Raw genomic sequence first — 27,996 nt, 5'->3', positions numbered from 1 at the left:
CCTATTTTTTTTTCTTTCTTTCTTTTCTTCTTTTTTTCTCAGTTCTTTCTTTCTTTCTTTCTTTCTTTCTTTCTTCGTTTATTTATTTCTTTAATTAATCGATCTATTATTAGTTAATTAATTAATTAATTAATTTATGAATTTATAAATGAATTTTATTTATTTATTTATTTATTTATTTATATATTTATTGATTGATTGATTGATTGATTGATTGATTGATTGATTGATTGATTCATTCATTCATTGAATGATTGATTGATTGAATGATTGATTGATTGGTTGGTTGATTGATTGATTGATTGATTAATGAATGAATGAATGAATGAATGAGTGAATGAATGAATGAATGAATGAATTAATTAATTAATTAATTATTTATATTTATTTATTCATTTATTTATTTATTTATTTATTTATTTATTTATTTATTTCCTGTACCTGCTATAGAAAATGCTTTATGATCAATTGCTTGTGTCTTTTGTTTTCAACAGAGAGTTTATTCTACTCAAAACATTCATCGGAGTGAGGATGGATGTGATTGCGAGATAACAAGGAATAGGAAATAAATCCGTTTTGATCAGGCAACCAATGCAGTGTAATTTCTCTAATAATATCATTACCTACTTGTACCCTGTAATTGGATAGCAACGTTTGCACAGCATTTGTTGTGGCCTTACTGAAGTTTACTTCGAGCACTAAATCTCAAAAATATTAATTCTGCCACATTCAGAATACTACGGTATTAATTAAGCTGTTTGTTCATGCACGAAATACGTGAATGTTGTGAGATGAAAAAAAAAAAATATCACTCGACTATGAACACCATCCTATTACGTGCTTTGACACCACCCTATTTCTCTTAATGGACTAATCCATTGCCACTCTCTCCCAAGATGACCTCTTCCCATTCTCATGACCTTTTATTTCGTGAAGTAAGGCGATCACCTGAGAATAGTGGAGCAATTTTTCCAGAAATAGTGATGAAATATCTACCTAAATGCACCTGAAATGGCACATATAACTGAGAATTACTTCAACAACACGCATAGTAACAAATTGGTAGGTAAAGCTATGTACAAGGAGGTCTTTAGGGGATATTTCAGAATTGCCTATTGTTATTACAATGATATTACGTAACGGTAAGCTTACGTAATTTGTTTACCGACCGATATTCAGGGCGAAGGGACACTAGCCACGAATGCGAGGGCATCCGTGAGCAAATTCGTGGCTAGTGTTTCTCGAGCAAATAGCACCGTGATGCCGCTGCTCGAAATGACAGAGGTGAATTTTTTACCAAGGGTTTGTTTTTTCCGACTAAATTACTATTTTAAATCAGTAAATGATCCGTGTTTTTTAGGTGCTTTCATTATTACCTTAGTTTAGGGCAGGGTTCGAATTCAGTCAATTTTTTTGCATAGCTGATGTAGTACTATAGACAAGCGAATCAAGCCTGCCGATACGTCTACTGTTATTACAATTACTACTCATGAATATTAATACCACATCCTCACTTCCTGTAACTTGTACATGTAAGCAATCAATTGAATGTTTTCTGCATGTCGATGACGTATGGGCAATATTTATTTATTTATTTATTTATTTATTTATTTATTTATTTATTTATTTATTTATTTATTTATTTATTTATTGATTGATTGATTGATTGATTGATTGATTGATTGATTGATTGATTGATTTATTGATTTATTGATTTATTGATTAAATATTTTAATATACATTTTCGAATGAATATTTTCTGCATTTATTTATTTAGATACTTATTATCTTTTTTAATGTTTATTTTTTATTATTCTATTTCTAGGCCTATTAATATAACTCATTTATTTATTTTTAATATTTTTTTATATTAAGTATGTGTTTTCTTAACTGCATATTAGGACATAGTTGTTTTTGTTATTATAAAAAAATTTAATGTTTATTTTTATTTATCAAAAAAAACACACCAAATTTTGCATCGCAGTTATTTTGCTATGCAAAAAAAATAAATGTGTAGCATTTGGCGATGCAATATTGTGTTTGCGTACGCCGTAGCGAATCTACAACTTCTGTCATTGTCATCAAATCTCGACTATCACTGCCGCCTTGTCTTGATATTGTATAGGTATGCCAGGTGAATTCAAATTTGCCATCAAACTGCATCATTTTATATATCAAATTAAAGCCCTTGAGTAAAGAAAGCCAACACTGAAAACCTTTTTGTCATAGCACTTTCCGTAGCAAAGTTACATCTTGTCAAAGATTGACTTTCATCAAAAAGATTCTGCTGGCAAAATTCCCCAAAACAGTATATACGGGGGTGTTTCTAGATCTTAGTCTCATGACGATAGCACCTTTTTTAATGGAACTGCTATCAAAATCTCTCTGAAATTCCATGTGCGAGTCTCACAACACCAAAAAAAATCATATATTTGGGTCAAGTGAAGTAGGCCTATAGACAACATATTTAGGAAGGTTTCCTTCTTTAAAAGCTTCTTTTAAATTTCAATGTAAATTTGTATTGCCGGTTTAGGCCATTTTGACTGACTAGCAAATGTGTTAACTGAGGTTTCCCTGTCATACCTATATTGTATTCGCGGGATCGCGCATCACACACATTTCCCAAACTCACCTTGTTGCTAATAAAATATCAAATATATCAAATTCAGGTTGAAGGTGTTCATCATTTGTTTATGATGCAGTTAATGGAAATTGAATTCGACCGCTGGTCGAGCATTCTAGTCTAGTAAACGTAAACTTGTATGGCTCAAAATTCGGACCGCTCGCCACAGTCACAGTGTCATCGCCCCGATATATATCTTCATGGCAGAAATCGCCATGGTAGGTTGAATCCACCGCCACGCATGGCCATTTTGTTCTGACCTGTTTTATAGTTTTGAGCCGCATAATGGGCCGAAGGACATCTTGATGGCAAATTGGACAAAAGAAGCATGGTCCTACTTCATAGCTTTTTAATCCCCTATTCATGCTCATGATGCTGCGTTAATCACTATTGTGGACCATCCCTCTGAGAGTGTTTGGACAACCGGAACAGTTTTGACAGATCTTTTGTCTATTCCTCTCTGTTTGTAAACAGAAAAGGATGTCAAAATTCTCATCCTCGTCGAATAGAAAGTAACAGCATTTACGGCACTGTCCTCAATCCAGGCCAGTGCTGGACAGACTTACAGAGACTGCTCATCTTTATAGTAGTAGGCCTACAGTCAGTCTACTATGAAGCACACATTGTGCCGACTTTGAAGGCACGCATACCTCAGCAGAGACGCAGCACTGCGCACTGTTTACGCTCTATATACGCGAGCGTTGTCGCTTTGTACTTCAGAGTGGACAAACTGTAGATAAATAACTTTGTTCTCTCAATATTTCTCTGGACAGGTTTAAACCAGAATGTGTATTGATGTATGACTGGAGAGAGAGAGAATTCTCAATGAAATAATATGAGCAAATAAAATATCTTAAGTGCAATTAAAACCCAATGTTCGACCTGCACTAACCCGTCACAAGTGTATAAATCATGATACATGGCTGCTGCTCAGCAAGAAGACGACCGCCAGACATGCTCATCTCAAGAGATGCCAAGCTTGCCTCTCCGCGGTATATTTGATATCGACAAGATTCCATGTGACGTGGTTCTCGACAACGAGGAATATGTAAGCTGGAGTATAATACAACCTACTGGCAAAGATGGTATGTACAAGGCCCCCCCCCCCAAAAAAAGGGTTGTTTCCTGTAGCAGGTCAAAAATGCGAAATGTGTTTTGTTTTTTTAATCCATGTCTTCAAATGGCCAAAAATGCCTTTTTTACTGCAAATTGAAATGGGAATTTACAGTGGGTCTCTCCAACACAGATAAAAAATTATATTCAAGAATATTTATGATTCCCTTTCAACCTGCAGATTTAAAATAATGTGGTATTTAAAATAATGTGTTATATTTTCTCCAGTAGTTTTTCAGTTCACTATGTTTGTTTGTTGTGTAAATAATGTGTAAATGTTTACTCCAGTAGTGTATTTTTTGTGGTGATTTTTCTGGGTTTTTTGGGTTTGAATATGCGCAAAATAAGCCATCAAAAACGTAATGCGCGCGCTACAGGAAACAAGCTTTTTTTTTGCCCAATATCATTGGTACGGTACCGTAACTCTTCCTGCAAGCATGTATATTTGCCAGAATGCAAGACTGGATATCATTTTTATTTTTGGAAAATCTAATTTTGAAACATGAAAGCAAACATTTTATTATAAGTTGTGAAGTTGATTACAATTTAATTAATGAAATCAGTGCAGTTTAAGCAGTTCAGTTTAACTTAAGTTTGAATGACTTTTTACAATGATGACTCTTACACTCATGCAGTACCAGGTAACAACAAAAATGGACAGTTTAAACTGCAATTGCAATGTTGTTATTCAGGTCTGTCAACTCTCACACATTGCGTGTGATACTTGTACGTTCAGGTACTTTCTATGCTCTCACGCCAAGGTAGTAAAATCTCACACACAAGGTAATCTCATGCCACAAGCTGCCAAAGTATATAATACTGTGCCAAAAAGTATCCTTACACTTGGAAAAATAATCACAATTTCAAAACTGAATGATAATTGGGGTAAATTTTTTTTTAATAGATGCACTATCTAATCAGGCACATTATGACATCCTATTGCATCCAATGTGACTTCCAAGAAGCAAAGTTACATGCATTTGATTAGACAAAGGTCCAGTTTTCACAGTGACAAACTGGCCTATTCAAAACTCCACGGACTAGACATCTAGTTTGCGAGTGATGAATGGCTAATTTGTGTGTGCCTTTAGTTTAAAACAAACAGAACAAAAGAAAACTGAAACAAAAGAGCTGACAAATAAAATGGAAGTTATGAAAGTACACAGAAGTAAAACTGAAATAAATACTGCTTTAATAAAAACTTTATTGAAGAAACTGTTTTGTTATCTATGCCCGTGCAACGGGCATAGATATTGTATTTGTTGTGTTTAGTCTTCGACTTCTTCGCCTTCGCCTTCTCCTTCATCTTCTTAAGACCATGCCTTTGCACTCCTCTAGCTCAAGAACTAAAGTAGCCTCGGGGCCCATACTTGGTATAGTGATGGCCCTTGACCCCAGGAAATTTCGTAGGGTAGTCTCGACCCCAGAGGTCAAAGGTCACAGGCTACAGGGGTCAATATGTGAAAAATTTCAAACAGCTCTAGCTCAAAAACTACAGCGCCCTCAGGGTTTATACTTGGTACAATGATGGCCCATGACCCCTAGAAGTAACCTATGGTAGCCACGACCCCAGAGGTCAAAGGTCATAAGCTACAGGAAGCAATATGTATAAACTTTTAAAACAGCTTTAGCTGAAGAATTATAGTGCCCTCAGGGTTCATACTTGATACAATGATGGACCATGACCCTAGATGTATTCTGTGGTAGCCGCAACCCCAGAGGTCAAAGTTCAAAGGCTTTAAAAAGCAAAATAGGTACGACCTATTAACACAGTGTAGTGCAATAGGTAGTATTTTGTTATCTACCTGTTTGCAATGATAAAGATCTGAATGGTACGTCAAGGAACTGATCACTTGACAAAAACTCCCTTAAAAGAGAATGTGTAGGCATTTTGATTTTGGTTCCTTGGACCACCTCAAAAGGTTGTCATGATGGGACAAGGGGTGTGGTTGGTTAAGGGGTGGGGTATTAGAGAGAGTGTGGTCCAGTCTGGTGGTGTTTTAGAGAGTGTGAGGGTCTGATGGGGATAAGGATAAGAGCTAGTGAAGGCTTGGTAGGGTATTAGAGAGAGTGCATGCCAGTCTGGTGGTGTTTTAGAGCGAGTGTCTGGTGGACTACAAGAGAGAGTGAGGGTCTTGTGGGGTATTAGAGTGTGGTCCAGTCCGGTGGTGTTTTAGAGAGAGTGTGTGTATAGTGGAGTAAAAGAGAGTGAAGGCTTGGTGGGTATTAGAGAGAGAGTATTGGTCAGTCTGGTGATGTTTTAGAGCGAATGAGTGTCTGATGGAGTATAAGAGAGAGTGAAGGCTTGGTGGGGTATTAGAGAGAGTATGGGTCAGTCTGGTGATGTTTTAGAGCGAGTGAGTGTCTGATGGAGTATAAGAGAGAGTGAGGGTCTGGTGGGGTATTAGAGAGAGTGTGGTCCAATCTTGTGGTGTTTCAGAGAGAGTGATGGTCTGGTGGAGTATAAGAGAGAGTAAGGGTCTGATGGGGTATAAGAGAGAGTGTGGTCCAGTCTGGTGGTGTTTTAGAGAGAGTGATGGTCTGATGGGGTATAAAAGAGAGTGAAGGCTTGGTAGGGTATTAGAGAGATTGTGGGCCAGTCCAGTGTTATGAGCATTACATGTATATCAAATGAAAGCTTAAAACAAATGCTTTCACATTATGCTCACCAAGTTTTCGTTTGTGAATAGGGGAAGGGGGTTAGGTGTGGTCACGGGCATAGATATTCGTGTTTGGTAAAACACATTACTGTGGCATCTATGATCTAGTCTCTTTGTTGTGCTTGTTGGAATTTTTTTGCGCCTATATAGGCCATGCAGTTTTTCACTTTTAAAACGGGACCTTCGTCTAATCAATTGCTTGTTTACTTCTTGAGGTCACATTGGATTCAATGTGGTGTCATAAAGTGCAGGATTAGATAGTGCATCTCTTACAAAAACAAATTTACCCCAATATGGTCCAGTTTTGAAATTGTGATTATTTTTCCAAGTATAAAGATACTTTTTTGGGGCAGTATAGTACTAATTTGTGACATGATCAAGGGGAATGAGTCACATGTCAGCAATTTTCAATTTGAAGTTTTTAACATCATTTTCTGGCAGTTTATGAGTGCTACATTTTGATGTAAACCCCATCAAAATCGCACATCTGGTTACCGAGTTATAGTCCAGGCCCTAGCTAGAACCCGGCCTACACCGGATAGGGCAGAGATTTTGACACTTGATTTGGGTTATTGGACCTTTGAGGTTAAAGAATCACGGAGGTGCTTTTTGTAAAGCGGCTGCGAATTCGAGAGTTCAAGATGGCCGCGGCCATTTTGAAAATTTTAAATTTTAGTTTTCACTCAATATTCATGTGTAATACATCATTCTATAGGTTTTTGCATACAAGGAATCAATTTCTGACATTATTTTTATGATTGAAGGTCAGTATAACATGTTTACATTCAAAATGGCCGCCGAATGGTTGCCAAAAGATGGGGTTTTCATTAAAATGCATTTAGAATTCAATATTTTAACTTATTTGATGTTAAAAATAACCATGGGATGCTGATATTATGGTCAGTTGTCTATGTCATTTCTATCATCTCCTAGATATGTTTAAAAATCAAAATGGCTGCCAAAATGGCCGCCAAAATAGTCTTTTTTCATTAAAATGTGTTACAGGAGTATTATAAAGTACCAGATTTACAATGAAATGGTGCCAAACATTGTGTTCTTTTGTATTCAAAGTATCCCTCTGGTAAAGGGGTAACAATATGACATCGGCATCAATTAATATTATCTCTCATATGGGCATGTAAACATTCAAAATGGCCGCCAAAATGGCTGCAAAACATGATTTTTTCATTAAAATGGTATTTAAAACAGCATTTTAATAGATGTTGTGTTAAATATTTCCATGGAACGCTGATATAATGTTAAAGGGATATTTCTATCCCAATTTCTTCCTGCTCATGTGTTTTTACATTCATAAAAGAATCTTAAATCCTAAATTTCATGCAAATCGGACATTCCGTTGGCGAATTATGGACTATAACATACCGTATATTTCAATGGTCCATAGGATTGTGTGTTATACTTTCGTTGGCGACAGAATAAAATTCAAAATCGAACATGTTGGCGGTTTCTCTGGAAAGGGAATATATTTGCAAGATTCCTCTTGCACATGATCATTATGCACCTAGTATATAAGGGGTCCCGTTGGTATGAGCATGCCGGCAGAATCATTTACGACAGAATGTTAACCATATGCCATGAAGCTGAAAAATGACATCTCCTGTAAAAACTGGTATCTTGAAAGTTGGTGTAACAGTCATTTAAAAGAATATGACTGTTACACCAACATCCAAAATATTATTTTGGTGGCCAAGTTGAATTTTAAACATGCCCAATTACCCATAAGTCCATGCTGTTTTCCTATTACTGCTATGCTATAATGATTATGTGTGAAAATACTCTCCTTTTATGGCACCATCCCCTTGAAAACCAGATACCTAGTGTCGCTGTAACAAATTTTGATAAAAAAATAATATTTTGGTGGCCATTTTGGGAGTCACTTTTATTTCTTTGAACTTACCCATGGGATAATTTTGAATGACATATTTTACGTTACCCTTCTGCCACAAAGATATTTTTGGATCTCGAAGAAAGCACTCATGTGGCACCATTTCCTTCAAAAATCAGATAAATTACATGTTGTTGAGACATAATATTATCAATTTAAAAACTACTTGCATGGTCATTTTGGAGAAAAAAAGAAAGGAAAGAAAGCACTATTGTTGCACATAATACATTATGTAAATTGTAAGTTGCTGGAAGGTATGGGTCTTGCTTAAAATGCCATATAGTTGAAAGCTTTCCATCCTGTTTCTGTTTTTGGAATTTGATGGAAAACAAAAAATAGACTATGGGGCAGGTTGGCCCACTTGTGCTGGGGCAGGTTGCCCCCATTGTGTTTATGGGCAAGAGTTATGCATACTTTCTCCATTTCACCCATTTTGTGTCAAATGAAGCAAAATACAATTTACACACCAACACTAGTCAGTTCCATGGATAAAATTGTTCAAAGGCGGAGTATAGTACAAAAAAATCTATATTGTTGTCCTATTTGAGCACTTTTTGACTGGAAATAGCAATATTTCAATATCATATTTCTTTATAATTGGGAATTTGTACATAAAAAGTAATTCATCACTCAGAATAGTTAATAATGAACAAAAAAGTCAATTACAATTGTTATCCACAGCCTTTCAGTTTTTCGTTATGGGTTTTATAAGATGATTGGTTAACGTTATTTCCTTGATTTTAGCTATTTCCTCAAGAATGACCCATGATGGCATAAAATGAATTTTATTTTTGATTATCTTGGAACTATGATAGGTGATATCTTACCGCAGTTGTAACTTTAGAATGTTTTATTGGAAAGAAATATGGCAATAACACACGGTTGTGCATAGAGGGCCAACCTGCCCGCTTGGTGGGCCAACCTGCCCGGCCTGGTTAATTTTCTTTTCGCTCTCTCCTACAACTACTATAACTTTTGTATAAGTCACAGAGCCATATAAATTTGTTAGCATTTACCTAGAGTAAACAGCTCTCAAGTATCAAATTGATCATGAGAGCCTCCTAACCCACAAACTGAGCTCTCCAGATAAGTGGGGGAAAAGGGGCCAACCTGTCCGGTCTCCCTTACTAGGTGCATAACACAGCATAATGATCATGTGCAAAAGGAATCTTGCAAATTTATCTTATAAATTTATAATTTATATCTAGAGAAACGGGCCGAAATGTTCGATTTTGAATTTCATTCTGTCGACAACGAAAGTATCACACACAATCCTATGGACCATTGAAATATATGTTATAGCCCATAATTCGCCAACTGAATGTCCGATTTGCATGAAAATTTGGGTTTAGGTTTCTTTCATGAATGTAAAAACACATGAGCAGGAAGAAATTTGGATAGAAATACTCCTTTAACATTATATCAGCGTTCAATGAAAATATTTAACACAACATCTATTAAAATGCTGTTTTAAATATCATTTTAATGAAAAAATCATGTTTTTGCAGCCATTTTGGCGGCCATTTTGAATGTTTACATGCCCATGAGATCATATTAATTGATGCTGATGTCATATTTTTACCCCTTTACCAGAGAGATACTTTGAATACAAAAGAACACAATGTTTGGCACCATTTCATTGTAAATCTGGTACTTCATAATACTCCTGTAACACATTTTAATGAAAAAAGACGATTTTGGCGGCCATTTTGGCAGCCATTTTGGCAGCCATTTTGATTTTTACACATATCCAGGAGATGATAGAAATGACATAGACAACTGACCATAATATCAGCAACCCATGGTTATTTTTAACATCAAATAAGTTAAAATATTGAATTCTAAATACATTTTAATGAAAACCCCATCTTTTGGCAACCATTTGGCAGCCATTTTGAATGTAAACATGTTATACTGACCTTCAATCATAAAAATAATGTCAGAAATTGATTCCTTGTATTCAAAAACCTATAGAATGATGTATTACACATGAATATTGAGTGAAAACTAAAATTTAAAATTTTCAAAATGGCCATGGCGGCCATCTTGATTTCTCGAATTCGCAGCCGCTTTCGCATAAAAAGCACCTCCGTGATTCGTTAACCTCAAAGGTCCAATAACCCAAATCAAGTGTCAAAATCTCTGCCCTATCCGGTGTAGGCCGGGTTCTAGCTAGGGCCAGGACTAGTTATGAGCAATTTATCAATGGCTGAAAACAATATAAAACAAAAGAATTTGAACACTGTTTTTGCCAATATCTCAAAAACAATATTAGCGACATCCGACTCATTTCTCTTGATCATGTCACATTTACTTACCATACTTACTCACTTGTACATGTACCATACTTACAGCCAAAGTTGGAAGTAACCATCAGTGTCTTTACCTCCGTGAGGTCTTTGCCGTCCGCATCAAGAGATATCAGAGGAGTGGAAGAAAATCAGGCTATGCACAAGGTGTCACTCTTTTCACCAGAAAGCCCAAACGAGGGAGCTGTTTATTACGACAGGGTAACGTCACGTTGTGTGCGGCTAACGAAGAAACATGTCAGATGTGGGCAAAAGCTATTGGGCAGATTACAAAAGGTACTAAGGGCCAGGATTTAAGAGAACTTGCAAGCAAATAATTTCTGGTGTCTAATTATAGTTACAGAAAAAAATAATGTGAACCTTTTGTTTTTTCTTTCGACATACTGTAGACGTGGTAATCTTCAGAGGTTTAATTTTTGCCAATTCTGAACTACCTTGCTTGTTTTTAATTTGCAACTTCGAGTTTTCTTCATAATCCTGAACATAAAAGAACATTTTGCATATTTTTATATTTGCAAAAATCATGAAATTGAAATGTTATGTAAAAATGTCCACTTCAACATTGTTTGGAAGCCTAGTAGTAGTATGTACGAGGGGGTATCAAAAAGTTTTAGAAATTGCCCAGAAGTGAAAGAGCTATATCACTGAAATTTTGTCAGTGCAATCACTGGTCCTTATACTATGGTGCAAAAATGGTCTCATAAGTATGTTTACTTTTTTTTACAGGAGCTATATGTCACTACCTGCCTATGTAACCGCATAACCAGCAAAATGGAGAAAATTGAGGCATGCAGCATGATTAAGTTCCATTTTAATGGTTACAGTGCCCAGAAAATCTGTGATGAAATAAATATTCCTTTTCCAAAAAGCAACAGTGACATATCACAATCACCACCGAAGATAACTTTTATTTCATCATCAATTTTCTAGGCACTGCAACCCTTCAAAAGCAGGATCTTAATAATGCTGCTTGCCTCCATTTTCTCAATCTTGCAGTTTATGCGCAGTAACTGGGGCAGCGGGTTATTGGCATCTAGTACCACCTGTAAAAAAAGTAAACATACCTATGAGACCATTTTTGGACCATAATGTACATAAGGACCACTGATTGCACTGACAAAATTTCATTGATATAGCTCTTTCACTTATGGGCGATTTCTAAAACTTTTTGATACCCCCTCGTATGTATTTATTTATTTATATATTTATTTATTCATTTATTTATTTATTTATATATTAAATTTATTCATTTATTTATTTATTTATTTATTCAGTCAGTTATTTATCTATTTATTTATTTATTTATTTATTTATTCGGTCAGTTATTTATTCAGTTATTTCATTCGTTCGTTCGTTCGTTCGTTCGTTCATTTATTTATTTATCTACATAGGTTATACAGACAGGCCAAAGATGCTTCATGTTTTCATAGACACACAGTGTGAGAATGGTAATGCTATGCAGATATTCCACAAGAAGGTACAACCACTACTGCAGCTGGCTAAAATTGCCTTTGAAATCGTTGGTAAGATGTCATTCACACCCACCCACTCCTACATCCCCCACATACCCCCACCCCACAGATGCCAATATTCCACAAGAAGGTACAACCACTACTGCAGCTGGCTAAAATTGCCTTTGAAATTGTTGGTAAGATGTCATTCACACCCACCCACTCCTACATCCCTCCACACATAATGAAAATTCTTACGGCAGCGAGACGTGATAAGCTTGTCAAACACAAGAGCAAAAATACAACTTTATCGTACATTGTCAGCAAGTTTGCAATCACGTAATTTGTTATTGACAATAATATTTACATAAATCTTTAAAATATCATCAGGAATCTGAAAGGAAATAGTCAAATATTTGCAACAAACTGTGATGTAATGCGATGCAATACTGGCAATCGGGGGCTTTGTAAAATTGTATTCCCTGTTGCCCAACACATTAACATACATGTACGGTCGCACAAAAATTTTGTGGGATGCACATTTCCTGACCAGGTTTTACAGTCGGATGCAGAGTTTTTGAAGGCTAGCGGGAGCCTTGCCTGACCCTAAAACACAGCGTGCGCAGGGTATACCAGAATAATACCCTTTGTCCTGTGCGAGACATTGCTTCATTAGCCTCTAACATTAATAATGAGTTCCTGTTATTAGGCATGCAATCAAATTAAGTAGGAAATTAACGGTCAGAACTATATTATTGATTTATATAGCTCTCATAAATCATGATTGGAATAGATTAAGTTAGAAATCTCTCCAATGAGTTAAAGTGGCGGCGCCAGGATTTTTTTTTTTCGGGAGGGGGGCATTAGGGGGGCAAAGTGAATTTCAGGGGGGGGGGGGGCAAAATCAACTAATTTTGCGCAAAATTACAGCAAAAAGTGGAAATTTTCGTAATTTTGGGTTTTTTCTGGGGGCAACATGGGGCAAGAGTTCTCACTGGGGGGGGGGCACCCCCCTGGCACTGCCACTGATGAGTTATACAATTGTAGAAACAAGTTTATTTCATTTTTTTTTTTGTTAATGTTAAAAAAAAGACTGTGTAATGCAGTATGCACTAGCTGTGGGCCGGGGAGAAAATTCTTCACAGGCCTGCAATGAAATTGAATTCCTATTAAATATTACTGCATTATATAGCTATGCCAAAATATACTGCGCCAATAAAATATCCTTACACTTGAATAAATAATCACAATTTCAAAAGTGAACCATATTGGGGTAAATTTTAGTTTTTAATAGATGCAATCCTGCACATTATGACACCACATTGAATCACGTGTGACATCACGAAGTAAAGTTATAGGCAATTGAATAGACGAAGGTCCAGTTTTAAAAGTGACAAACTGGCCTATACAAGGTGCAAAAAGATTCCAACAAAGCGCAACAAAGAGACAACACAGTTTCTTCAATGAAGCGTTATTTAAAGCAGTTTTTATTTCAGTTTTACTTCTCTGTACTTTTCATAACTTTCATTTTATTTGTCAGTTCTTTTGTTTCAATTTTCTTTTGTTCCTTTTGTTTTAAATTAAAGCCAAACAAATAAATTAGTCATTCACCACTTTCAAACCATATGTCTAGTCTGTGGAGTTTTGAATAGGCCAGTTTGTCACTTTTAAAACGGGACCTTCGTCTAATCAAATGCTTGTAATTTTGCTTCTTGAAGTCACATTGGATTCAATGTGGTGTCATAATGTGCAAGATTATATAGTGCATTTATTAAAAAAACAAATTTACCCCTATATTGTTCAGTTTGGAAATTGTGATTATTTTTCCAAATGTAAGGATACTTTATTGGTGCAGTATATATACATGTGTGTAAGTGTTATTAACAAAAATCAATGCATGAAACCCACACGTTTATCAAAGGTCAGCTGCTGTCGGTTCATTGTCTCTTCGAACATTAATATACAGTTAATGAATTGTTAATAACTACCTGCTATTGATTTTGTTAACTCATACAGATTCCAGTCAACCAGGCCACGTGAAGCAGGTTTTACAGACAATGAATTATGAAGGAATTGACGGGTAAGCTGTACTCTCTGCTTTAATGTGCAGTGGTTTGTTGGTGCGTCATATTTTGTGATTGATTGATTGATTGATTGATTGATTGATTGATTGATTGATTGATTGATTGATTGATTGGTTGGTTGGTTGGTTGGTTGGTTGGTTGGTTGATTGTTTGATTGAACTCAATATTTTGAGAGTGAGTTTCAATTATTATTGGGCTATTCCAGTTGAAATCCATACACTCCGTATAGAAGACTTGACCTTAATCTCCTACACTGGGGGAATTTCAAATGGAGTCACACTCCCTGTGTGGGAGATTAAGGTCATGTCTTCCATAGGGGGTGTATGGATTTCAACTGGAATAGTCATTACTTGAAAGCGTGATATAATTAAGCTTCCTGAATTTTGCAAATTTTTTTGTGTTTTTTGCAGTTAAATTTGTTTTATTCAACAACACCAACAAAACTGCATTTATATAGCACCTCACCTCGCAAATACTTTGCAGAAAGATAACGTGACTATTATATAAATATTAATCTATGATAATGCTACAAGGACTTAAAACATATTGAATCCTATATAGGTTAAAAGATATGTTGTTTGTATTTTATTACATGCTCTACTGTCAAATAGTATCAAGCACTATTTCAGCTGTTTTGATTAACTAGCCTATATATTAAACGCTTTAAGTACATATTATTTGGTAAGCTGTTCTTTCTTTCTTATTAATTATGTTCAGTTTCTTTCTGTAGTGAGCAATCGTTCCCCATTGTGTTTATTTGTTCTTGTGCAGGATGCGTAGCCCTATTACCTACTTTACTTGTATGCTGGGGAAATGATTAAGCATCAGTTATGATCTCCTGTACTTGTGTGCTTGCGTAATATTTGTTTGTGTGTATTGTATACTTCGACTGCTCACATTAGACACAGCTTTAACCACTGTTTATCAGTGGGAGCTGCATAATAGATAGAACGTCCATCTGGTCATCGGAAGGTTGTGGGTTCGAATCCCGTGCCGGCACATTCCCTTGCTTTTTTTCAAGTTGGGTTGTGTGCCGGTTGGGATTTGTGTTTATTTGTTGTCTTGTTTAATTGTAACACTTTGGGTTGGTAAACTGTTCTTTCTTTCTTATTAATTATATTCAGTTTCCTCCTGTAGTGAACAATCTTTCCCCATTGTGTTTATTTGTTTTTGTGCATGATGTGTAGCCCCATTACCTATTTTACATATTATTAGATTTATTGAGTTTACTTCGAGGACTGTGAAATGTCAAAAATGCCAAAACTTTCAACAATTTTAATAATTTGCCATAAAATTTGTATTATACCACAAATTAAAAAAAAATGATCAGGACATTCCTCGTATTCAGAATGCAATTTGATGTGTGATGTGCAGGGACAGGCGATTTGCGCGGAAAAAAATAGCAAATTGCGCGGAATTGCGCGGAACTTTTTTTTCAGTGCAAATCATGTATACCTAAATTGTGCGGAATTGCGCGGAAAGAAAGTTCCGCGCAAATCGCCTGTCCCTGGTGATGTGCTCTGTGCTCTAGCAGGTCCTACAAAAATTCTGTGCAAAGGTGAGTGATCGACCCCTTAATTACTCCGTTATTTTGTCTGTCATTTAATCATAATGTCATCATTTCATTTCGCAGGATTGTCTGTGTTGGAGATGATAAGATAGTTACAGAGGTATCCAATGGCTTGTTGCTAAGGACTCAGTCTGATGCTCAGCTGCCAATCAAACCAGACCACACCCACTTGGCTAAATGTTGTATTCCACTTGGAATCATCCCAGTCGGTGAGTAAAAGATTGTATGTCAACATACCACCTCTACACCAACTTTTTGAAGAAATATGGCATAACAAACACCATTATACCAAAGTTTAAAAGAGAAGTTTTTTTGCTTGTTTTACAGGTCCCTTCAATTTGGTTGCCCATTCTTCACAAGGTGCTAGCGATCCAGTTACATCAACGCTCCATATCATATATGGTAGGTGTGTTTGTTTGTTTGATCAGCTTGGCTGCAGGTGCAGCTAGGTCTGGGTGAAGCAGCGACTTGTGGCTAAGAAGTCTTACTAAAAGCTGTTGAGCTGCATATGTGCACTCAATTGACTGCTGCATTGGGATATTCCAGTTGAAATCCATACACACCCTATATTGAAGACATGACCTTATAATGTCCCACACAGGGGGTGTACATTTCAAATGGAGCCACCCATTCAGGTAACCCCATTTGAAATTCACACTCCCTGTGTGGAAGATTAAAGTCATGTCTTGGGGGTGTATGGACTTCAACTGGAATAGCCCAGTCCAGCGGTAAATTGAGTGCACATATGCAGCGCAACAGGAGTTAGTAACACTTCTTAGCCACAAGTCACTGCTTCACTCAGACCTAGCTGTACCTGCAGCCAAGCTGATCCATTGGCCACTGAAAAATGATGAGATAGACATTATGACAATATCAGAGGTCAAAGTTTTATCAATAATATTGGACCCTTTGGGTGACAGCGATGCTGAAAAGGGACCCTTAACAACACAATATACATATCACCTGCAATATTGAAGAAGCCTCCCACAGGACACTTAATTAACTAGGTTTGTGTCTCCTACAGCCAAGCTGATCCATTGGCCACTGAAAAATGATGAGATAGACATTATGACAATATATCAGATGTCAAAGTTTTATCAACAATATGGGACCCTTTGGGTGACAGCGATGCTGAAAAGACCCTTAGCAATACAATATACATATCACCTCCAATATTGAAGTCCCCTCACAGGACACTAAACTGTAGGAGACAGATTTGTGTGTGGCATACAAATACGACAGAATCATGGTGTTTTGTTGTGGTTCGAGAACACCACTCAAATTTAGCAAGACAAATACCATTCATTATTATGTTTTCAGGGTTATTAGGAGTTAAGAAAACCTAATAATGATAATATTGATGAAAGCTTATTTAGATGATACCATAACATATCGGATTCGTCATACAAATATCAAACTCGCCGCTGGCTCGTCCGATATTTTTATGACTCATCCGATATGTTATGGTATCATGCTCAGCCATCCAATATTATATCAGTATTATATCGGATATGTACTTTGGTTTCCCTGCAGGAACTACTCACCATATAGATGTATGCACACTCTTCCAAGATGACAAGTTGATCAAATTTGGCTTCTCAGCAATGTATGGTTTCGGAGGTGACTGTTTACGTCGAGCCGAGAAGAAGAAGAAACTGTTAGGAAAGAGAAGAGCAGAGTATGCAGTGGCCAGGAGCATCTTGAAACTTAAGTATGTTTTAAGTGAAACTGATGTTCAAGTGCAACATTTAAGTGATGTATCCAGAGAGGAAAGAAGAAATTTTGAATTTTATTCTTCAAATCTTTTTTTTTTTTTTTTACAACCCCTCAGTGGGACATTTTCATTGGGATACCCTGCATATTATTTATAGGCATCATACCATTCAAAAATGATGCACACATCATGCAAAGTATCTTATTTGGTCTCTTCCCCCCCCCCTTAACAGTAGTTACTGGAATATGTACTGTATTTTACTTCTGCTGGCCTATATTTTCATGCATAATGTTCCTATATTATTCCTTGATTTATGCAGTTGTTGGCTTGAAACCTCCTGTGTTACAATTTGAGCATATAGAATTGAATAACAAAGTGGTCGAGTGTCATCTATAAAATCTATTGTTATCAGGATGATGATTGTAGATTTTGTAAAGTAAAATTTCATTGCAATAAATCAGTCATGCAATTAACATGCAGAAAAAAGGATGACCACTATTGATTATCTCAATATTACAGCATTCCGCTTGTAGATCAATTTTGTTTTACTCTCTCTACGCGGGTGTTGACTACAGGTGAAAAGTTTCAAATTTTCTTCAAAATTTTAGAATTGTACATTTTTATGACCACATTTTGAATCAGCATGAAAAATGCATCAAAATGAGTACAAACAAGCCTAGTTTTGGTTCAGTGGTTCTTAAGATAGCTATTGATATTTTGAGAAAATATCTCAAAACTTTTTATGTTGAAGCATAATGACCAGCAACCCAGCATGCAGAGGATTAAACGAGAATCATGTAAGAATAAAGTTGTGTTTGTTTGCTTATTATATTGCTTTGCAGACCTTATGAATGTGAAGTGAGCTTCCTGCCTTGTTCTTCGGATGTAGATGGATGTATACCGGACAGGACACCATGTCAGGCTGGGTAAGAAATACCACTGAAGAATATAATATAATAATAGGCTGACACAATGGGTGTGGTTGAATGTGGTGTCCGTGACACAGCATGGACCACAGTTAGCAGGTGAGGATGAATAATTGAAGTAATTGTCAAAACAGTGGGGAAACTGAAATAACTTACTAGCTGTCAAATTAGTGCAGTTAGATTCTGGTAGGTGATGGTATGATTTAACATTGTAGCCCCTGTCAGTGTCGTTATTCTGTCCATTACATTTGGTTACCTGGAGAGATTTGATCATGTCTCACCTCCTTTTTCAACCAAATCGATGGTACATGTATATAACTCTTGTTGTGAGGGATCAACATTTAACCACAAATTGCCTCAGGCAAAACTCACATCCTGGAAACTAAATACCACACAAGGTCATTTTAATGTAATTCATTGACTCATGTGTGCCATATACTGCCTCTAGGTATAATGACAGCCTGGTGATGTGGTCAATTCATTGACAGATACCAACCTCAGGAGGGAATTCAGTTTTGATCAATTCCCTTCAGGTAGTGAAATGTAATTCTTCATCCAAAAAGGTAACTAATTTTAGATTTTCCTGAACAAAGAATTTACTGCTACTTTTCCAGGTTTACCTTAAGAAAACCTCCAGGATCCTGGCTTTGATAGTTAATCTAAATGTAGACGGATTAGGGTAGTGCACTTGGGAATAACTAAAGAACACTAGGGTTGCACAGCTATTGCCGACTCTTTCGAAGGTCAACATTTGAGTAAAGGTCATAATCCTAACTCTAAAACACAGGAAGCAAAGGGTATTTTATAACTCTACCTAAAATCTGATGGTACATGTTTAATTTTCTATTATATAGTTGCAGAATATGTCAAACCGTTGGAGACCATAGAAGTCTTACACAGCCTCCATTCTGGGCAAACAATTCCCCACCAGCTCTCAAGAAGGGACCAGCCTTGGCCAGTTTTTTGAGGATTCCCCACATAAATGCAGAAGACTCAGCTGACAACTCTTCCATATCATCTTATGCATCATCAGAAGGAAGACGGACCCCACAACTCTGTAAGAATGTCATATCCAATTGAATACATGAATTCAAAACCCACCCAAGTCCATGGGAAGTGATTTTGAGAAAAAAACCTGTGTATCATTTTAATTTTTCAGTTAGATTTACCTGGTCAATATCGTAAGTTTTACGTGCAATATGAGTGGGTTTAACTGTATTAGGTATGACAATTAGCATTTCATGGACTTCGTGAGGGTTCATTTTAAATGGTGGACTTGGGTGGTTTTTTGAATCATATACAAAGACAACAATGTTGGAATGAGATTACCACTAGTAAGATAATACAATTTCATACATGGTCATTTTCACAGTAAAGGGTGTAACTTTTGATTTTTAGGGTCAAAATTTCAAACCACTTAAATATGTTTCTGTTTACTGTAATCATGCATAGAAGCAACTTAAATTCCAGTAAAATAGTGTTTCAAGGCTTAAACCTTTTGATTTCTGATAAAAATTTGACATTTCCATAACATTTTGGTTAAAAAATAAAAAAAAATGTATTTTACATAAGCTCAGAAAATTATGACATGAAAGCTGGAATACATGTGAAATCCCATTCCAAAGTAAGTCAACAGATATAAGTTAAATTTTATACCATGTTTTGCTATGTTTGTAATTGCAATTTTGAAAATTTTTAACATCAAGGGTCATTTGCATTGGAAATTTCCCAACCTTAAACATATTTTTTAAGTTTTAATTAGGTTCCTAAAATAATTTAAATGTCTAACTTCATGTACAAATACTACTTGATGAAAGGAACCTCCCAGCCAAGTTTCACAGAAATTGGAGTTATTTTTTAGAATTGGCAATTCAAGCGATTTGTGTTTCGGAGGCTTCAGTTAACAACACAGGTGATCATAAAAGTAAAATATTTGGCTAACTACTACAAGTTGACATGAAAAAATAGGTAAAAATATCACAATTACTAATTTTCATGCTTTGCTTCTAAGTATTGAATTTCAGTTGTGACAAAAATTAAATTATCACAGCAAGTCATTTTTTTGTTTCGAGGCTTCATGTTAACAATGGTTAAACATTGCAGAAGTAGTTTTTGAAAACAACACTGTTGGGATCATCTAAGCTGTTATTTTCTTGTGTGTATTGAATCAATGATTCTATGCGGCAGATATTGTAGATTTATAACATGGTAAGTTTTTCACCCATTTGTTAAGTATGGTGTTATTTGCATGTGAAGTCTCCGAAACGGGCTTTCTTGGATATCAGTATATTTTTCAAGCATTAACCATAATATCAATTTTTTTTTTTAAATTTATGACATTCTGCACATATCATGCAACAATTACAATGCAGATATCAATATGGAACATACCAATTTAGATATGAATAGATGATAATTAAGCTTACTGTTGTTTCGGAGGCTTCATTTGTTTCGGAGGCTTCAATTGTTAACGGAAAGTTTGTATTGGGTCCCATTTTCAAACGGTGATATATATCTCCATGATTTAAAAACAAGTGACTTGAGGATCTACTTTTGCTACATTTTGATAAATAGATTGGATGAGCTCTTTTATTTATATTTGCACAAGCTTGCTGAACAGTTTGTTTCGAGGCTTCAAAAAGTTAACAGAAAATCGGCTCTTTGAAGTCAAGATTTTATAAAAATTTTAAAAGCTTGCAAATCAACTAATTTTTGTTACCCATTTCAAGTTAAGATATCAACTGTTATGAATCAAGAAGAAGTGAAGAAATAACCAAGAATTATGAACCAAAGCTATACCCACAAAGTTTGTTAACAATTGTTAACGGAAAATGAAGCCTCCAAACGACAAATATCAAGTCCGGTTCTCAAAAATACAGGGCTGTTCACAATTAAATCTAATGTGGCAGTGTTTACTGAACATATGACCATACTTTCAGGATAAGAAAAATTATCCATGAACTAACTGAAGAAAACACAGGGTTTTACAAAAATGTTACTGTTTTTTACAGTTTTTCAAAATGGCAATATTAGGTACATTTAAGCCTGCTAAAACTGAACGCAGTAACTCCCGAAGATGATTATGCTACCCAAGGTAGCTGCTAACTAGATGACTTATGTGGCCAAAAATCATGGAATTCTGTGGCTTTATTCAAAACTACGGATCAAAATGTTAAAAATCCAAAGTTACACCCTTTACCGTGACAGGCCTATAGCATCAATTTCCCATGCTTAACTCAAAATTTGGCCAAAGTATGGACTTGGGTGGGTTTTGTATTCATATATTCAATTCCTTTTTTGGCTATTATTTTGCCCCACAACAATGTTATTTAAGACCTGTTACCACAAAATGAGAGGAAATCTTTATTTTGGAAGTTCATGGTCAGATTCATCATCTCTTGATTATAAGCTTTAAAATGATATATAATTTGCCAGGATTGCTAAATGGTGGTTGGGGTGAGAAGAAATTCTACAGTCATATTTTTGTACCAGCATGAATCTGAGAAATAAATCCCAATCAAGTGAGGTCACAATTTCATGCTGTTTTTCTGGATTTTCTACTACTTTCTCAGGCATGAGAATTTTCAGTTTAAAAACTGAATTCAGTTTTTTTTATAGTCAAAATTTCCGCAACTTTATTTAATTTCAGCCTGTTTTTGGTACTTTTTGCCCAATTTCACGTGCATTTTCAGTTTTTTCAGTTTTTTTTAGGAAAGTGCAGTCTCATGCCTGTTTCTGAATATTTCACAAGCTTTGAATCACACCCTGATATACTGCTAGGAAGAACTACAGACCTTTTTTTTCTGTTTTTCTGAAAGGAGTATTTTGTGATCCTTGCATGCTTTTTTTATGACATTTTTCATTATCCACGAAAAAAGCTTATTCCCATTATCAGTTGATGCCGATTTTGCGTTTGCGAGTTATTCATGATTATATGTATTACACTGCTCCATAGACAATGTGTTATAATTTGGTCCTGGTGTACCAGAACGTAATTCAAATTTCACGATATTGTTGCTAAACAAATTAATCTGCAAAAACATTTTGTACATAAACAATATGTGACCGTCCACCATGAAGTGGTAGTAAAGTCGGCTCTAGATCATTTTCTGTTTATTGCAGATTTTGAAAGAATGCACTTTCAGCTTCAAAATGACACCTCAACCAGCTTCATCGGACACCTGGAAGTGCAGTTATGGTTCAACAAAGGTCAAAATCCTACTATACTTTACATAGAAATCCGTGTACTGTTTTTGATTGTATCTCAAAATGGAAAATGCCGACTTTACGACCAGTTTGTGGTGGATGGGCATATATGTAGGCAGTGGGGGTATGATGCTGTGGATTACAAAATGCCCTTTTAAGTTCATTTATAATTATTTTTTTATGAAACAGATCAGTCATCTGAAAGCATAGACCGCCGGAGACCATCTAGCGGTAATAGCTGGACACAGGGATTTGATGAGTATCTTAATGGTCAGCCTACAGTGGTTGCTAAGGAACAGGGTGCAATGAATCGTGGGATAGCCAGCCATTTTGTGAAGCTACAGCAAAGAGTAGAAGGGATTGCTGTATTGCCTGATCGATTTGAGAATAGTAGGTATCTCTGTAAACTCTGTGTTTCTACTGGGTGATTTATATTAGAAATTCCAATTGTACAAACACAGGTTTCCGTACGATCCAACCGCAATTTTATATTGCTTATTTCAAACTACAACGCAAATGCACAACCTTGGGTACAATGATGGAAATAAGTCGGTCTGAACCAGGAGCCAAACATTTGGAAAAGCGGCTCCTGGTCCTGTAATTTTCTAGTGAACCAGGAGCCATTTTCAAAGAGCCAGGAGTCATTTTTCTTAAAGTATCAAAATGCTTATTTTTGTTATTTCTACAGCTTTCGATGCTCACCTGAGACTTTTAGATCCATGTTATTTGTTATTTAACTTATTATATTATTAATTATTGTCACAAGTTAACAAATAACAAGTTAATATAGTACAATGAATGTTATTATATCTGAACAGACCAGTTGAGTCTTATTTTATTATTTTATTTTATTTTATTTTTTTTTATTTTATTAATTTATTTTATTTTATTTTATTTTATTTTATTTTATTTTATTTTATTTTATTTTTATTTTTTTTATTTTATTTATTTTTTTATTTATTTTTTTTTTATTTTATTTTATTTTATTTTTTTTTTTTATTTTTTTTTATTTTATTTTATTTTATTTTATTTTTTTTAATTTTTTTTTTTTTATTTTATTTTATTTTATTTTATTTTATTCATTTTTTTTTAAATTCATTTTTTTATTTTATTCAATTTGGCCTTTTATTTCGTGATTTTAGGAAAATTTTAAATATCTAGAAACAATGTCGCCAAAATTCAAGATGGCCGCCTTCATGTTTAGCGATCGTGGTGATCACCTAACCTGAAAACAAGGCAAAATACTGCCCAAATTATGAGCCCTGAATGCAAATTTCAAGGAAAATTGGTGAAATATTAGGTAAAAGATAAGTTTTGGCACTGCATTTTGTTGAAAATACATTGGAAATGGCTACTATTTTGAGCGGAAATGAACTTGCCTGACGAAGTTTTACTGGGCCATTTCCTGAGCACTGATACCGGGCGCAAAATACAGATTTTCTCTGGCGCCTGGGCGTGTCATTTTGGTTGGATCCAGGCGTTAAAACTCAGTAACCGTAGGGTAAAAATCGCTCGGCGCCTGCTTGTTTCCAGGCTTGCTCCAAACACAAGTGAGTTGGCATGGCTGGATTCACGCGTTACGTACATCGTGCAGTGTGCGCAAAAAAATGCTGTGTTGGGCTGTGTTCATTCAATTGAAATTGATAGTATAGTTATAGGAACTGTATGCCTACCCATTAACATGCTCAGTAGAAACAGATCTTGGCACCACTTGGCACCACCAAATGAAATATGTGACCAGCTCCAACAAAATCTAAAACAAGTTGCCAGACATGTTTTTGAGTTATAATGACATTCAAATAAAAAAAAATTAAACATATTATAAGGTACATCACAGATTATATACTATAGGGACAGTTAATTAATTGTAATTCTAACAGTGTGTGGAAATTACAACAATATGGATATTTTGGCTACATTTTGTGACCCATTGCCATATAACACAAGCTTTTGACTTGTTCCCTCATCTTACCTGGTTCGACTTCTGTAAATGAACTGACGAAATGGACCCTCCACCCCATAACAGACAACATTTTCTTTTGTTACAGGTTCTAGTGATTGGCGCACAGTGGATGGCGCTTTCCTCAACGTGAGCTTGATGACGCTACCCAACCTTTGTTCCTTGTGTCCAGGGGGTATGTCCCCACAGACACACCTTGCTGATGGAAGTGCCGATCTCATACTAGCAAGGACGACCACAAAGGCTGAGTTTGTTCAGCACCTTAGGCGATATGCATCCGAGAAAGATCAGGTAGGTTTCTGTTTGGTTTGTGTTGCTTTGGTATCGTCTCTCTGTCTGCATGTCCCGGGCTGCATGTTTATAGGGTGATATGGTGATTTTGATATAAAATTGGGATGGATTGAGCATGATGTGATCAAGCTGTGCGTTTTAAAAGTAGCCTCACATGATATCTTTTAAACTCACAGTGAGACCAATATCTTAGTGTATCGTGCGAAAGGATCCATTCGATTATATCATTGTTATGCTTTGAGAATCTGATTTTTGGTCAAAAATATGACTTTTTGGTCAAAAATTTTCTCGATTACATTTTGTAACCGTTAAAAGTGAGTCGCTAAACAATGTTACGATATCTACACACTACATGTACGGTGATCGTGGACTGAAGGGCCTAAACTGATGCAGAGACCTCCGATATCGGGTGAAATTGGTCACCAATTTCAGTTTCGGGTGTCAGATAATACAGAATAATTGGTTTTTAAACGTGTGTATAAAGTATAGGATGGAAGATTCTCAAAGCATAATAATATAATATGCTTCAGAAGAAACAAATCGGTTTGACAAACTTTTGCTATGATGCGGAGTGGCCACTTGGTAAGCATATGCACCTCAATGGCTTTTAAAATAAATGTTTTGCACCATAGAACAAGTTAGTGCAGCTAGTCACTCCCCATTACATGTTTATGAAGAACTCTGTCCGGTGGCATACCACCCACTGAGCATGTTTGTCGCATGGACACCCTTTGTTGATGTGCCATACCCTCTAACCAAACCACCCCAGCTCAGGTATGTCAGGGTTAAAAGAAAATGTAAAATTGTTTCATTAAAACCTATATCCACTAATGATTAGTGGTTCATTCACTATGAAACTAGAGTACACTGAAATTCATAGTAAAAGTTTAAAAATTACACAATATAATACCACAGATCTTAAAACAGTTATCAATAATGAAAATATTTGTTCTTTCAACAGTTTGATATGCCTTTTATGTGTGTTCGTCGTATCAAAGCGGTGCGTTTCACACCAAAAGCAGCTTGTCCCCGGACCAATGATAGCACAACAGTAATCCAACAATCCAAGATGGAGCTCATGTCCAATGAGTCTAGTCAGGATGTAGAGGAGGTGGGCAGTGCAGATCAATTATCGATGTGGAATATAGACATGGAGATGTTTCCAGCTATGTCACTTGAAATACGGTGAGTAGTTATAAAGTATCTTTATTTTGACTGTACGTCTTACAATGTACATGAAGTTTCTGGGTTGCTTCCTGGAGGGTCCTGGAAGCAATCCAGATCAAGAAACATGCAAGGACATTCATTGAACAGAGACATAAGATTGGCATTTGTCCCTGTATGGGACAACCTGATCAGACGCCAGCAAGACAAGAATTTTCCAACTTCAGTGACATTAGTGTGCCGTCATCTGATCAGGTTGGTCTCTAGCCTTTTCCAAGAAACATCAGAGCTACCAACATCAGCTGATGGCGAGGAAGTTCCTCAAAAAAACTTCCAGTAGGCGAAATAAACAAGTTGTGTTGAAGTCTAATTTCAAATCATTTTCATTTTGTTACCAATGCTCTATGAATTTGCAATTCCATAAAAGAATAGCTTTTGAATAAGATGTTTCTCTAAATTGTTTAACTGATGACGAGCATTTGATATAAGAATTAATAGTATTCCAAAGCTGTACCTGTATATTTGATGGACTTTTCACAAAATAGTTTCTTGACTTCAGATAGAAGGGGATGGTCTCTATATCTATTGTTTATGACTTGAATATCACAATGCTTTGAAAGAATTCATGATTCACTTTCTTTTAAATACACATCGCCCATAATTGTTTCGACTTCCTCAGACACATTATTTGACTAAAGGATACTATATTATTCTCAATTTCTTAATTATTATTAATATTAAGCTATTTTCTTTTTCTTATCCTTTAGAGTTCACAAACAACTGCTGACTGTGTACGGAGCAGGTGTGGCGTTTATTGACAAATCTCCAGCGACTTGTGGATGCCTGTGAAAGCAGAGTCATCAAAATTTTCAATCAGAATGGTAACTGTACGCAGTAAAATGTACAAAAAAAAATATTTAAACAAAAGTAGTATAATACAAGACACTAAGCCTAATTTACCAAATGAATTAGTCAATAGATGGCGAATTTTATTCTGCATATTTTAATACCTCTTTCGTCACGATCCGACTTGATGTGATACCAATTTGAATAAAAAAGAGACAATTTCAAAATTGACAAAATACACATAGATTTTCTCTCAAAACGCACTAATTATGAGCACCGCGAGTGAGTATTGATTTGTCACGCTATAATGAGCCCGTTAGAATAGCTGGTTGGAATCACCCTGAAGGAGGAAATAGCCAGAATATGTCACTCGTGAAATGCTATCTTTTCCATTCCAATTCGGTATAAGTTGGGGAAATAAAGTTGCATCGTTTCAAATTAGGTATCAAAATATTGATTACTTTATTTGGTAATTTAGGTCGAGATAACATATTGCTTTTGTGTTAAGTGTTCATATACTTTTTGTGTACAGTGTGTAAGAGTGATGGCTGAAATATGAAAAAAGGGCAAAATATTTCAATTTCACAAGCAGTTAAAGCTAACAAACTCTGAACATGTATACTATAAGTTATATGTATTACTATAAATGCTGAATAGTTTATTGATCATCCACTAAGAGAGTTTTTTATGTAATACAATGGTACTAGCTTATTTTCATGATGCAAAATGCATTAAAACCATTGATTTTTAAGACCCCCTTCTTTAAGATCCAAAGTTTTTTAAGTGCTCTAACCCAAAGACTCATTGTACTGTGTTCAATTTTTAATCTTCAGCATGGTCTCACCCTATTTGTGTGTAAACAAGGGAACACTGTTAATCATAGTATAATACTCCTTTAGTTTGAAAAACAAATTGCAATATATTCACCTGAAGACTCAATTGGCCAAAATGATCATCAAAACCCCTTAACTTGAATGTTTACATAGTATAGTGCTAAATGCTCCTTGGTTCAAAGGTCCCAGGTTTATAGAACTATGCAACAATTTCATATTTACAAATGATTTCAACTTGAATACAATTCCTATGCTATTGGATGATTCAATTAGCATCAGGAAAACCTGTCTTGTTTTAACACACTTGGTCATGACTTTCAGTGCCTTAACAACTTGAATG

General features: G+C 35.6%; 1 protein-coding gene across 1 annotated transcript; it reads left to right on the top strand.

Moving 5' to 3' along the window:
- Nucleotides 1–3,413: 3,413 nt before the first annotated feature.
- LOC140150613 (ceramide kinase-like protein) lies at nt 3,414–27,767 on the top strand. Its single transcript, XM_072172664.1, has 13 exons — nt 3,414–3,708; nt 10,657–10,887; nt 12,003–12,134; nt 14,079–14,142; nt 15,780–15,925; nt 16,044–16,118; nt 17,250–17,427; nt 18,273–18,356; nt 19,211–19,413; nt 22,752–22,952; nt 24,611–24,813; nt 25,775–25,998; nt 26,745–27,767. Exons 1-13 carry the CDS (start codon nt 3,543–3,545, stop codon nt 26,824–26,826), a joined length of 1,989 nt encoding a protein of 662 aa, XP_072028765.1. The 5' UTR covers nt 3,414–3,542; the 3' UTR covers nt 26,827–27,767.
- The last annotated feature ends 229 nt before the right edge of the window (nt 27,768–27,996 follow it).

This window comes from Amphiura filiformis, chromosome 4 (assembly GCF_039555335.1).
Source record: "Amphiura filiformis chromosome 4, Afil_fr2py, whole genome shotgun sequence".
NCBI classification, from domain to species: Eukaryota; Metazoa; Echinodermata; class Ophiuroidea; order Amphilepidida; family Amphiuridae; genus Amphiura; species Amphiura filiformis.
The sequence above is the reverse complement of the archived record's forward strand: the minus strand, read 5'-3'. Positions and strand labels throughout refer to the sequence as shown.